Source organism: Penicillium brevicompactum, assembly GCF_028827555.1.
Source record: "Penicillium brevicompactum strain IBT 35665 chromosome Unknown utg000004l_segment0_segment0, whole genome shotgun sequence".
Taxonomy (NCBI): domain Eukaryota; kingdom Fungi; phylum Ascomycota; class Eurotiomycetes; order Eurotiales; family Aspergillaceae; genus Penicillium; species Penicillium brevicompactum.
Window position 1 is genome coordinate 389459 of NW_026623207.1, and position 14393 is coordinate 403851.

General features: G+C 48.4%; 5 protein-coding genes across 5 annotated transcripts; 3 read left to right on the forward strand and 2 right to left on the reverse strand.

Annotated features, from left to right (window-relative positions):
* Positions 1-251: 251 nt before the first annotated feature.
* On the forward strand, positions 252-920 carry N7506_005663 (uncharacterized protein; the record flags this gene model as incomplete). Its single annotated transcript, XM_056954956.1, has 1 exon — positions 252-920. One exon carries the CDS (start codon positions 252-254, stop codon positions 918-920), a length of 669 nt encoding a protein of 222 aa, XP_056811933.1.
* Positions 921-6964: 6044 nt separating this feature from the next.
* On the reverse strand, positions 6965-10432 carry N7506_005664 (uncharacterized protein; the record flags this gene model as incomplete). The annotated part of the gene is made up of 1 exon (XM_056954957.1): positions 6965-10432. The coding sequence occupies one exon, from the start codon at positions 10430-10432 to the stop codon at positions 6965-6967; it is 3468 nt and encodes a 1155-aa protein (XP_056811934.1).
* A 1091-nt stretch (positions 10433-11523) lies between these two features.
* On the forward strand, positions 11524-12318 carry N7506_005665 (GTP cyclohydrolase I; the record flags this gene model as incomplete). The annotated part of the gene is made up of 3 exons (XM_056954958.1): positions 11524-11605; positions 11659-11963; positions 12016-12318. 3 exons carry the CDS (start codon positions 11524-11526, stop codon positions 12316-12318), a joined length of 690 nt encoding a protein of 229 aa, XP_056811935.1.
* A 372-nt stretch (positions 12319-12690) lies between these two features.
* N7506_005666 (uncharacterized protein) lies at positions 12691-13047 on the forward strand (the record flags this gene model as incomplete). The annotated part of the gene is made up of 3 exons (XM_056954959.1): positions 12691-12706; positions 12729-12984; positions 13008-13047. 3 exons carry the CDS (start codon positions 12691-12693, stop codon positions 13045-13047), a joined length of 312 nt encoding a protein of 103 aa, XP_056811936.1.
* A 49-nt stretch (positions 13048-13096) lies between these two features.
* N7506_005667 (E3 ubiquitin-protein ligase) lies at positions 13097-14071 on the reverse strand (the record flags this gene model as incomplete). The annotated part of the gene is made up of 1 exon (XM_056954960.1): positions 13097-14071. The coding sequence occupies one exon, from the start codon at positions 14069-14071 to the stop codon at positions 13097-13099; it is 975 nt and encodes a 324-aa protein (XP_056811937.1).
* Between the last annotated feature and the right edge of the window lie 322 nt (positions 14072-14393).

Below are 14393 nucleotides of genomic sequence, written 5' to 3' on the forward strand. Positions count from 1 at the left end.
CTTTTTTTGAGGTCCGCAGCTTTGAGATGGGCCCCCAAGCTCTCAGGAACTGCGAGATCGCCCATGTCACGTGCATTTCCTAATAGCCAGCATCCCCCAGATTTTTCACCCAGATTCATTTTGCCTGCTCACTGAGCAGAGGGGTGAGCAAGGGTGAGCAGACGAAGTCGCTCCCTGTGCCTCTCGGCGGTACCAGACCACTGCGTCTGCCATCGCTCTCCTCCATTAACGTCCAGACTTCTCCTCGCAACATGGCGCCAAGACTCCCTCTCTCAAAGCTCGAAATGATCCAGGGCATGATATCGAGCAAATCATTGACTGCCTCGCAAATGGCTAAAGCTGCTGAATATAGTAAGCGTTCCATCATCAACATCAGCAACAACCTCCGCCAGTTTGGAAATGTCAGAGCACCCCCAACTCGAGTCGGTCGACGACGGACTTTAACACCTCTGATGATAGAAGCACTATGGAATCGCCTCTTCGAAAAGCCCGGGCTATACGTAGACGGGATGGCTATCTTTTTATGGGACGAGTTCCGCATCCAGGTCACAAATTCGAGTCTCAAACGGGCTCTTGCTTCGGTGGGCTGGTCGAAGAAAGTTGCTCGACAGAGAGCAAAGGAACAGAATGCGGATTTACAAGATTTCTACATCCATAACCTGTCAGTCTTTCAGTCGTACCATTTGGTCTACGTGGATGAGTCTGGGTGTGATAAGCGAATCGGGTTCCGAAGGACTGGCTGGTCTCCGTTGGGCACGGCGCCGTCGCAGGCAGCCAACTTCCATCGTGACCAGCGATACCAGATACTACCCGCATATTTTCAAGATGGGATTTTGCTCTCTCGTGTATTCCAGGGCTCCACGGATGCTGCAGTCTTCGAGGACTTCATTGGTAAGCTTCTTCGGCATTGTGGGAGATAGCCTGAACCAAAGTCCGTTCTAATTATGGATAACGCATCTTTCCACCACTCTGATCGTATTGAGGAAATATGCATCGAAGCAGGGGTAAAGCTCGTGTATCTACCACCTTACTCATCCGACTTGAATCCTATCAAGGAGTTTTTTTCTGAGTTAAAGGCATATATTAGACGGAACTTTGTGCGGTATGAAGAAGACCCAGGACAAGGATTTCAAACTTTCCTGGGGCGGTGCATTGTGGTTGTTGGATCTCGAAAACAGAGTGCCTTGGGTCATTTCCGACATTCTGGAGTGGTCATTGACACCTATGGCTAGTTGGTAGCATTAGAGGCGATCTGGCGTTATGCCTTACAATGACACAATATATATACTACCAGCTACAAAAGTTACTCAATTCTCTGCCAGCTCTACTTTTGTGTGTACAGTTGTGGTTTGATCATTGACTTAAGGATTTGCATAAAACAGAAGTGATTTAAAAGCCAATCTAGTGTGTATACGAGCGCCTTCTTACGTCTTCATGTGGGTTCAAGCTGCGGCCTGCGTAGCTTGGTCGTCCAGCGTGACATTCCTGACACACTTAACCCATTGGCCAATATCTCTCACGAATTGGCGTGCAATACCCACCACAATCCCTTTGTCGATGAAGAATGAGGGATCTTGGTCCTCGTGAATCAGTCTAAGATCAAGACCATTGGCTAACGCCACATTGCATGCTTGCCGAAACTGTGCTTTCAGATTTTCGTCACCAACATTTGATTCATGCCATGCGCCGTAATCTTTGACAGCTTCGTCTCTTAGCCCAGTCAGATTGAGGTCTTCCATGACTTGGTCATTGGGTGGCAGAACCATTGCTGAGGCTGTGGTTGGGTTGGACGTGTCTTGTTGCGGGGAAAATTGCATCCCATTGAAGCTGATATTGATAGGCTGACGGCTTCCTGGTGTGCCTACCATCTTGTTCTTCTGAGATTGTTGGCTCTCCAGTCTATGCCGCTCTTCCATATATAGTTCTTCACGGAAATTATCCGGGACATCCTCATAAGACAGCAAGGCGCCGCCTTTCTCCACAAAAACAATCAAACGCTTTAATTAATAGGTCCTCAATTTATAGTGCTTCTTTCCGTGGGGGTCTTGCCAGCAATGTGGGCCGAGATAGCATGAGGAGGATAGGCAACGCATTAGATTGTAAACACCCCGCCATATCGATTCTTGCCCGGACACGTTTTCTTCGGCATCCAGTTGAGCGTCTCGCTCGTTGAGTATTCGTTTAGTGACTGATGACCTTCCTCTTTTCTCGACTCTACCCGAGGTAATGTTGCGGAGAGAGTCGTCCTCAACGTATTTGAAGATGATACTTAGCCTCAGTTTCTTGCCTCGACGAAACAGTTCGCCCCACTTCAGCAGCTGCTTTTCAACAGCAGTCCAATCGATGTCGAGATGGTCAAAACGTTTCATCAGGTCGCGTTGGGATCGATCATTCACCGATACAGTGATCGAAGTGTCGTCCGACCTTACCCTTCCTATACGGGGGATTTTCCCTTCTAACAACCTCTCAAGCTTACCCTTCAGGGTCGTCGGCCAGTAGGCACTCGGAGTCAGGGCTACGTCCTCTTCAGTGTCCCGCGAGAGCACTTTCTTATTCACGGTGACTTTCCACTCTATCGTATATTGGATGCAGTTTGCCGGCAGTTCGTTACTTGACATTCCCTCATACCATTCGGATAGCTGAAGTAGTCGAGGAGGTTGTGGTTGCTGTTGTGACAGGACTTCCGGATCGTTTTCGAAGTGATAGTCGAGGGAAGGGCTGCGCCCATAACTTGACGCAGGCGTGCGACCGTAGAATCCTGGAGTGGGGGCATATTGCGAATCTTGATCCCCAAGTTCGAGGTCATGCGGCTGAGAATCATGGTCATTAGGACACGAATTAGCAGTCATCGTGCTCGTTTCAAGGCTCTAGCAGATCCAACATCAGCATGATCACGACCAGTCAGTTCAGGAGATGCTAGTCCCCAATCAGAAGGCCAAGCCTGTTACAAGAAGCAAAAAATATTACCCACTAGTACTGTCTCTATACAACTCGCTCGTTCGCAGTGGTCACTCTAGAGGGCAAGTGGTTGGAAGAATGGGGATTTTAATTCCTGCCACGTCTCCAAATGAGCTGCAGGCATTCGTTTGTTTGGCTTGTTTGCTAGATCAACGTTCTAGAAGCCCTGGAGACCATACGAGTCAAATACAGAAGCTATTTTAAGCCGTTATTTACGATTGTATCGGAATACCGCCAAGAAAGGGGTTCAGGGGAAGAGTAACCGTAATAGGTATAGTGTGTTTCGACAGAGGGTTCGAGAAAGAATCTCTGTGAAGAAGTGGTGAAACTGATTTCGATCCATCCTGTACACCTAGCCTCTGGCACGAATAATTTTAACCCGTTCTCAACCAGACCGGAGCAATGAACATTAACATTGGACGTCGTGCACTTTCAGTCTGGGCCCTGAGCAGCAAGCTGAGATCAAGCAAAAAATATTCAAATCGACGCTATATCAGCTCTATCTGCTGAGACTAAAGAGCGCAACTCCCTCCTTGTCAAAGCGTTCCATCTAGACCATGGGAAGACAAGGCGTCTTCCGGTCGAATTTGCTGGAAACCCATGGGATGATGACATAGTCATTTTTCGTGAAGCACTCGTTAACGTTGAAAAGTAGCTATCTCACTCAGTATCATCTTCCTTTTTCGGACGGTATCTGATCGCTTATCTCAGACATTGGCAAGAACTTGGCATTTAAGGCGAATGTCCCTATCACTTCACGCAAGGTGAACTACATAGCCACTCTGTTGATGCCGAGGGCTGGAATGAGGTCCAGGATTTCCTTAACAGTATAGAAGGTCTTGTGAAACGAGATGGATGGACATATCCTGATACGTTCGACGCTGCCTTCAATTTCTTTTCAGGGCTTCGAGAACGGGTCCTGAAGAATATGACGGGCGAAGAAAAGAGAGCTTTTGACAAACAGACTCGTTGGGCTAAAAAACAGGGCGATTCCTGGGCCTACGGGACATCACAACGCTAGCACAATAGGAGCATCTACTATGCTTCACGTTGTCTAACCTTTAGTTTGACTCTGGAACAAAATTCAGACTAAAATCATCTTCAAAAAAAAAAAAAACATATTTGTGCGTCATATTTCTAAGTTGCATACAAGCTGAGCGGAAAAGAAAAACGCCAATTCACCGCACCCATCGCCCACACGGTCGTCTACACCAAGTCGAGAACAGGCAATGCTTTTTTCACATTCTCAACCCAATCACGAATATTTTCTACGAAACTCCGAGCAATTCCGGGTTTGATCCCTTTGCTGACGAAAAATTCCGGATTCTGATCCTTGTAGATGTGCTCAAGCTCAAAGCCATCAGACAGGGTTATGTCGCACGCTTGTCGAAATGCAGCTTTGAGAGTATCATCAGATACATTCGATGCAAGCCACTCACCATATTCTTTGACGGCCACGTCCTTGAGACCAGGAATCTTTAACGAACTCACGGGGTTTGGCCCAGCTGCCTCGACTGCTAAAGCCGTTGTCGCCACCCCGGGGGGTGAACATTTATGTTGATCGGCGAATGCGACATTTGACTGCCAAGTATATTACCGCCTTTGCGCTTATCTTTTTCCTCCCTCTGCTGGTCTTCCATGAAGAGCTCATCTCGGATTTCATCTGGGACGTCCTTGTGCGTCTCCAGAACACCACCTTTCTCGGCATAGGTGACCAGACGTCTGAGTGTTTGTGTTCGGAGTCGATAATGTTTTTTTCCCTTTGGGTCTAGCCAGCAATAAGGGCCCAAGTGGCATGCGGCTGAGTCACATTTCATCAAATCATAAACACGGCGCCAAATAGATTGCTGTCCGCATGCATTTTCTTCAGCATCCAGCTGGGCATCGCGATCGCCAAGCATCCTCCTTGTGACGGAGGATTTCCCTCTCTTTTCACCATTTCGCCCGGTGGGTGGGGAATCGCAGTCTTCTATATAATTGAAACAGATTCTCAAAGTCAATCTTTTTCCACGGCAGAAATGACTCGACCACATCCTGAGTTGTTTTTCAATAGGGGCCCAAACTATTTCAGTTTTGTTGAAGCGCTTGTTCAGATCACGCTGGGTACGGTCGCTGTTTGACACGATGATTGCCGTGTCATCGACCCTGACCCTTTTGTTACGGGAGACTTTCTCTTGGAGAACAGTGTGTAGCTTTTCTTCCAGGAATAACTTCCAGTAGGCGCCTGGAGCCAAAGCAAGATCTTCTTCCGTGTCTTTTACGACTGTTTTGTTGTTAAGGGTAACTCGCCATTCTATGAAATAGTGGATGCAGTTTGGAGGATCCTCGTCGTAGGCTTTGTCCGACTGCCATTCGGATTCCTGTAGGAGAGGTAGAGTACTGGGCCGAGGTTGGCTTGCGGAGCTGGGGTTATCGTCGAATGGGATGGACCGGGAAGGACTGCAGTTCGAAGATGTAGCAGATGGGCTTCGGAAGTATCCCGGGGTAGGGGGCGAATATTGTGAATCCTGTTCCCATGGCTCGTATTCTTGGGCCTGAGAGATGTGATCATCATGGTAGGGGCTGCCGTTCATATCTACGCACGATCAAAGCTCTGGAGGTCTGTCAGCATGAGTGGGCCGTGCCAGTTTTCGCAAGAAGTCCAAAGACGAACGAAAGTTGAGATAGGGATCGAGTGCCATAGGGAACATAAACGAGAACCAGCTTAGCCTACCAAAGTTAGTGTTCTACGGGGTCTTTGTCATGTATGTTGATGTAGACGACAACAGCTACTGTATGTAGAAAAGTTACAGTAGATTTCGAAAACGGCTTCCCCTCAAAACACACACGATTTGTTTCTCGGCCCGTATCCAATACCCCACTAGCACACGTTGGGACTAGTGGTAATTTAACTTGTATTGTGAGCCAAGCAAAGATGACACGAAACCCAAATATGAACTAGTGTTGTTTTGGGTACAGGCCGAGGAACAAATCGTGTGTGTTTTGAGGGGAAGCCGTTTTCGAAATCTACTGTAGTGATCAGACTCTTGCTGGATCATGGAGTTGATCCAGATCGCAAAGATGAGCAAGGCCGGACTCCGTTGTTGTGGGCGGTGCTGGATGGCCGTGCAACCACAGTGAAGCTTTTGCTTGATATTGGTGTTGACCTGAATTTTAAAGATCAGCATGGAAGGACCCCTCTATCTTTGGTGGTGTACTACCGCCGTGATGTGGTACGAAGTCTGGTCTGAGGCCTAAGGCGCTAAAAGCTGTTGACGATGCATTATATATACCTGCAGAGAAGACTCTCCTGTTGCAGTGGTGATAGTGCGGTCATGCTCCTCAAGATAGGTATATCTGCTTGTCTAGAACTATGTGAGCAACAACTTTTTAGTGGAAGAGGAAAACTAAGTGCACGAGGTTGATCTCAAGAATCATAAGCCTGGTACTAAATCTATACGGAAATGCGTCTTGCATTAGTACAAATCAAATATCTTTCGAGCTTTGAGGCTATTTCCTCCATGGTAATTTTGATCGACTCCCTGATCCACGATGCCATTCATGTATTGATGTTTTTGTTCTTCCATTTCGAAAAGTGAAGCTGATGCTTGGCAAAGTTGGAAATTCAATCACGTGATTGGATACCAATCAGCTTGGGGTGGGTAGGATCCGGATTCCGGACCCGAAGTAAACCAGACAATCTTCATACGCTCTATTCAACGATCAAATTGGATGTGAATATGTAAGTGTACAAAACATGTAGAAAAGATGATTACACTGAAGAGTGTTTCTGCTGACAGATAATTGATATGCACAAGAGCCAATGCAATGAAAGGTTCAATAAGAAAAATACCGACAATGTAGCGATAAAAATCTCCCTCGGACAGATACTAAGATCGAGTATTTTAAAATTGAGTCCGAATTGAACCTGGACGCGATTTAGACAAACTGAAGTAGCTCGGTATGAGAAATGACGCACTTGATGATAGTAGTCAGTTTCTGCCCACACTTCACCTCTGCTTCTTACTTAGGCACCATCGAGAACCAAAAGGCTTTGAATATTGACGCCGCCGAATCCAGATTGACGCAACAATTCTCGTCCACGGTGAACAGGGAGCTCGGCCACAACCATGATGCTAACGTTCTGGGTACAGACGCCAGCACTCTCTAAAAGGCGTAACACCGCACAAAGCGTCTGTCCGGTGGCGAGCACGTCATCTACTACCAAAATTGAAGAGTTTTGAGGGATCAAAAATGATTCTATCTCGATCCTGCTACCCTTGGAAGGATTGAATCTCGAGATATGGGATTTGAATCTGGGGACGGAAATGATAGGTGGGGGAAGCTTGCCGGCTTCGCGAATCAACGCCAGGGGTATATTGACTCGCGATGCCAACGACGAGGCGAAAACAAATCCACCGGCCTCGCAGCAAGCTATCTTATTGATTTGAGCCCAATCTCCGCTGAATTGATTTTGCAGTAGAGATGTGCACAAAGTCAACCCACCCGGTTGTTGGGGGATATTGAGCACGTGATGGAGACTGATGCCCGGACGTGGAAAGTCAGGCACCGGATGCACCATGTCGATGAGTAGCCGGAAGTCGTCGGCGTAGAAAGCAAGAAGGTGCTTTTCGGCAAACTCCTTTGCTGCATCGCTCCCGATCTTGTCATTGTCGAAGACGAGGCTGGGACAGTGGTCAAATGCCGCCAGCTTGGACCTGGCATGAGGATTGGGTTCATCATGTACATGAGAGTGACCATCAGCACGGTACCCTCGAAGATTGTACCGCATCTCCTCGCTGGCTCTGACGCGAACCTCGACTAGTCTGCTGTCTGGAACCAAATGTGAGAAGGTTGCAACCGGCGCCTCGTCTCTCATCCCCGTGATAAACAGCACGTTCACATCCGCTGCATTTTTCACCAGATCCAAAAAATGCTCCTCTGGCAGGCAAGGTCGATGTTGCACCTGGTTCTGGAAAAACTGTGTCAACGCTGAGCGGTGTTGCTCTTTGTAAGCACGATCCTGACGCAGGCGAATCGCGTCTGCCCCGGTGGCCACCGCATATTCTCGCTTAGTAACATCGCTTATGCTCACTGAGCGCGCCGTGAGGCTTTTGTGGGCGCATGAGGTAATCACGGACACCCAAATGTCAGCGCAATAGTCCTTACCGGCACAGATGTCACCTGTGACTAGTATGATGAGCTTCTGGCCCGCCGTTACGTTCAGCAGTGGAGAGGTGTGAGCCAGCACATTGAGCGGGTCCGATATTTGTTTGAGACGGCGTAGGCGTGATCGATTCGGTCCAAAAGCCTTAGCTGCCAGTTCTGTATCTCTAGGATCTGGCCCGAGGTCTGCGCTGTAAGCGCCACTGCTTAAAGGCAACAGATTTTTGGCGACGTCGTACACCCATTCTTTGGCAACTCGTGCAAGCTCGGTTCCATCTTGATCACGAGGCCATACTCCAGTTATCACGCAGGCAAAGTCCCAGTCCCGGCAACCAAAAGCAGTGGCATCGGCTGTCACATCCTGGATTGCCCCGCCCCCCTGCAATAAATGAAGGTAGCAGAGTGGCGTGGGGCGAGCCTCTATGGCCCCAATCAATAATTCAGCGATAATCGGCGCCCCGATATCTTTCAAGAATAGACATCGCTTGAACGAGGACGTCTTGCTTCCACCGTGTCCTCCGTGCATTCTGGAGATGTACATTTCGGCGTCGAACAGACCGACACTATCCATGGTACTATAATCGTCTTCCGGTCCGAAGATCTCGCGTACGGCTGTGGTTATGGGCTCCCCGGTGGTGATTTTAGTTGTAGAAGTTTCGAACATGGTGATGCCAAGATATAGCTGATCAACGTCCCAATATAGATATGCGTCTGCAGAATATCCTCGGGGTAGATTCTTGGCGACCAAGCTGTCAAAGTTGTAAAGCTTGAGCCTTGCTTCGTGATTGTCACTCAGTGGAACAACCCAATTTCGAATTGAGTAGGTTGGGGCCACGACTGTCTTGAAAGTAACGCTGACTACGATGCCAAAGTTCGTCCCTGCGCCTTTGATCGCCCACAACATATCAGTGTCGTTTTCTTGAACCACAGCACCGTCCGGCCGATGTTGCTTTGGTACTTGGCCGACGCACATAACTTGGCCAGATTCAACGCTAAGCACCACAGCACCCACAATGGCGTCACACGCGAGCCCATAAAGCCTAGCCAGATGTCCGATGCCACCTTGAAGCCACAGCCCAGCGCCTACACTTGGGCGGGCCCCCAAGGGGACTGTCAGACCCACTGCCATTGTTTTGCGGATGATGTCCTCCGTCTTGCAGCCAGCTCCGGCAACGACCAGGCTATTGGAACTAGGGTTGTGTCCTTTCTCATCGCTCCCGGTGGTGAGAATATGGATTTGATCAAAGGCGCTCATGTCCACTCCAACGACGTTGGACCATAAGCAGTGGTCGCTGTGACTCCCGCCAACAATGGTTAGACTCAGCCTATGCTTCAAAGCCCATTGGACGCATAGCTGGACTTGTCGAACATCTGTTGGCCGTACAATGGATGCAGGATGGCGGAGACGAGCCTCCCGGTTCTTGACCTTTTCCCCATTTGACAACGGCACTTGCATCACAAGCTCCGATAATGCAGCTGCATTTGTGGTGAAGGCTGACATGATGGCTGGCGAGCTGAAACAAAGCTGGCCTGGGTGGGCTTCTTTCCGGCTTCCCACGGCGCGGCACATCTTCCGCCATTCGGCCTGAAGCCCCTTGCCCGCCTCCACATCCGCCGGGAGGAATCCCGTGATGAAGGAAGCGAATTGATCCAGTTCGTCATTCTCATCCGCCACACAAACAGCTCCGGTTGGAAAAGAGGCCGTCCGATGGCACACTAGTCCGTCAAGCCGGAATGCCCCGTCACGATGAAAAACAACCACCATTCCGCCTTCTGGCTGTTCCTTAACCATTTCTATGGCCTGTTCGATAAACTTGGCTCTTGGTTTCATGCCGTACATGCTGTGGCAGAAAAGAACGATGTCGAACTTTTTAACATTGTCACTTTCACGCATGCTCGAGTCACTGCTTCGGTCGCCGTTTAGGATGAACGGTATTCGATGAATCTCAGGTGGGCATTCCAACCCGGGCAGTGGAGGCTCTGTCTCCGAAGCAGAGGAAAGCCATTCTTCCATGCCCGTGGCAAATGACAGATTCGGCTCAAACGCAGTGTATCTCCCGATTTTGCGCCGCAGGTATATGGGCAGGGACCCCAATACACTTTTTGGACCAGGTCCAATCTCTAGCACCGAAATACGGCCACGCGAGTTGACAAGTGTTGCGAGTAGACGAGATAGTTGAGGAACGATGAATTCCCGATACGAAATCCATTCTCCCCGCATCAAGATTCTGAAGCCAGCATTGTACTCCTTTTCTGTGAGTGGTCTCCTCGAGTCAATTCCCATAGCCTTCTGCCTAAGGGCGTATTTCAAGGAGTCGAGAGTCGCCATGTCAAGTCAGGGAGTTCGAAGATAGCAACGGTGAGTGGGTTACTTTGTTTTTTCTATTGGATGCTCATTGATCACTTTATAGGGGACTGCGCTGAAAGAAACGCAAGTTACATAGAAGTGGGTGTATAATTTCAAGTCAGTCATTTTGTGCCAGCAATTGGGATCCGCGCATCCGACTAGCAATGTGGTCAGAGCCTGAGCGCATCCTGCATCGCATTAATTTGAGGATAAGACTCTTACCAAATAAAAAAAGCCCAAGAGTGAAAAAGGTCTCTTAGCCAACAGGAGTGCAAGAAAGTGGCGTAGACTAGACACCTGGAACAGCCTTTGACGAAACATATTGCCACAAAGCGAAGGTAGGATGGTTGCTGTTTTCATTTAGAGGATGGAAAATCGCACCACGGACGATAATCTTCCGCGATTGGTATCCGAAATGTGTGCAAGGGTTTTGATGGCTCATTCACCACGTCTACGATCACAGGGTAGCATGACCTCTGCCGAGTGGCACAACCGATAGGCCGTGCATAATGAAACACGAATTCAGTCGGCAATATTCTATTTAATATTGCAGGATTGGGCACAATAAGCAGAGTTCATTTTGTGCGCCCCCTCCCCCTCCCTCAGAAATCAATTTCATCCATGGAAAAAAGGAAAGAGCGAACGGACCTAGTGTCAGATTACCACAATGGAATGTTATACTGCGCGATTGAAGTGCATGGTTGGGGCCTAGGAGTGCGTTGCAGGTCATTTGGTCTTACACATCGTTGCCCCTCCCACTTGCATGTGTGTTTGAGTAAACCTGTCATGGCAATCCAGGCCTTGTAGGGAGCTTGCAGTCAGATGCGGCCACTAGTCAACTGTTTGGTGTACCAAGCCACTTACCATATGTTCCAAAATCATGAGTTCTAGATTCTTGAGATTGACAGAAACCTTGTTTCGCGTGCTAAACGGCAGCTTCATTCCCCGCGCATGCGCACGTCACCGTTATAATAATGTCTTATTCCATCGTTTGAGAAAAGGAGTCGAGAGTTCGTGTTTCCAAAAGTCACCTTCTTTCCATAGCTCTCAGCAGAACCTTGATTCACTAGAACATGGAGGAGACTGTCAGCCGTCCTGAACAAGCGTCCAGTATCATGAGCTCACTCACTTACCCTGGCGGCGTCAAATGGCCGTGTAAGTTAGGTCTGATCTTCAAAGAGATTGAAACTTGCTGAACTACTTAACAGGTCCGGGAAAAAACTCATGTTTCGAGTCGACTCCGAGAGAAAATGAGAAACGATTTCAGAAGCTGGTGGGCTCTGTGCGAACAATTCTTCAATGCCTTGGTGAAGACCCAGAGCGAGAAGGCCTACGAGACACCCCCGAGCGATACGCCAGGGCCATGCTTTTCTTCACCAAAGGCTATGAGGATGATATTCGAGACCTGGTTAACGGGGCGATTTTCCATGAAAATCATGACGAATTGGTCATTGTGAAGAACATAGATATTTTCTCACTCTGTGAACACCACCTGGTTCCATTCACCGGAAAGGTACAGACCTTTCCATCCAGCTCAGTCACATAGAACTGACTTCGTGAGGCAGATGCACATCGGGTATATCCCAGATCATTGCGTCCTCGGTCTCTCTAAACTAGCTCGTTTGGCCGAAATGTTCTCTCGGAGACTCCAGGTACAAGAGCGTCTGACAAGACAGGTTGCGCTAGCCATTTTTGAAATACTGAAACCCCGAGGAGTCGGCGTTGTCATGGAATCCTCCCACCTTTGCATGGCCATGCGCGGCATACAGAAGGTGGGTAGCACGACGATCACTAGCAGCATGCTGGGGTCCATGCGATCATGTGCTTCGGAAAGAGAGGAATTTCTGGCGCTCTTGCACAAAGGATGAGATTCACTAGCCATCAAACATAGTACAGTCATGAGACAAGTATTCATATTTCTATGTATTTTGAATTATAGTACGTGGAACTGATTGGCGTCTGACGAGATTTGTCGTAAAATTTGGCTTCTCTTTCAAGATATAAAGAACAGATGATAAAATGGCAACTAGGTCTGAATGTTGTCGTGTAAAGCAACCTGACCATAACATATTTGTGTTTAAGCCTTTCGCAGGTGCAGTGTACTAACGTTCGTACCGTATTCACGTTCTTACTGATATCAATAACAAGAACTGAAAAACGCCATGAACGATGTTGAACGGGTTATGTTAATAATGTTCGGATTGATACTAGAAGCATATATAGTAAGATGCTTTCCAAAGATGACTATCTCAACCGGTGCCTTCGACAACGATTGCAGGCCCTCATCCGACAATTTCTGCACATGAATATATATTCGGGGAGTGTATGATTGCAGACCTCGCACTGCAGGGTTCCTCTATCTCTCCAAGCCCATTGAGAGTTTCTATGATGCTCGCATCCGACATCTTCGTGGTGTCTCAGTCCCTCCACGATGCGATTGAATGCATGCTGGCGGTCTGCAACATTGGCATGTTGCGGAACCTCCTCATCCACAGCTTGGTTTGCCATTGTGGCAAGCCTGTTCTCGTGCCAAAGTGGGCAAGTGCAAGTTTTCCAGGCTTGACCGCAATTATAGCAAAATTCTCGACCGCAGCTAGTAAACGATTAGCCCCACCTATAGCTATATCGCGATGGAAGAATGCTGACTTACCGACAGGTGATATGATTGCACCCGTGTTGGAGCTCTACCATGGCACGACAGTTGAAGCAACGCTGCCAATTCTCAGTATCGGCAATCTGCAAAACATCATGAAGTGCATCATCCATCGGGCAGTCAATACCAGGATGTGCAAATGACCGGCAATGTACATGCGTCTGGCGGTGACAACGTGTGCAAGTGCCAAATTCATTCCGAATAGCAAATGGGGGGATGAACTTTGAACAACTGGGCTCAGCGCAGTAAAGGCGATCCTTGGCGGTCCATTCGAGAGCACTTTCACTGAAGTCTCGGAGTTCCTTGTAACTCAAAAGCCTCAGCGCCAATCCAGGAGGGACAACGTTGCCGCAACAGCGTGGCGGATATAGCTCTTCGTCTTTGGTTGCACCCAAAAATAATTGTCTCATGCATTCCCGGCAGAACTCGTGGGCACAAGGACGCACAGTCACCGTCGTATCAAAATTTTCAAGGCAAGAGACACACTGTTTCATGGAAGGTCCTTTGTGGGACGAGGAGAAAGATGAGGAGCTTTCGTCATCCAGTGACTTACTGCTCAGATCCATCCGGCCCATTAGATCCCCGATGACGGTGGAAAGAGGGTCTTCATTCACTTCTCTCAAAGCCCTATCGCATAAATTGGACACATCGGCGACATCATCATCGTTGGAATCTCCCTTTTCCAAGGCAAGAGCAAGTTGATGATCGTACTCGGCAATTGTTTCTTCGCACTTGATGGATGCCAGCTCATTTTGATCGGTAGCGACTGCCGTACTTATGCTGAGAGCCATGATTCCATCTTCAATCGATGTTTGTTCAGCGAGACAGTCATCCTTCATACAATTGAGGGCGATTGCAAGGTCTGAAAATTCCCCCTCCCTCTGTTTACCTTTTTGATTGTGTTCCAGATGTTCGAGATCCTGAAGCAGAATGCGCAGGATCGATTCTTCTTCTTTTTCGCAAGCCATGCTGTTAGATGACCTGGAAACCTTCAAGAGAGCTGAAATTGGAGTAAAAACAATATTTCAAATGTAACGAAAGTTCGGTCACATGCTCGGTCGGTGAGTAAAGCCAACGCCGAGTCTTCTGTGACGATACGAGGGCCTTGCATGTTGTAATATACTAGACACTGATTTCCCGAGAGCCCGGTTTCCCTTGCATAAAGCTCTATCTCAAACGAGAGGTGGTTGAATACGGTCTTATGTGTTGTCCAAATAATTCCCGTGGGAGTCCCCCGAATTCAGCACATACAACTGTAGCTTTATGTATACACACCAATCAAAACACTTA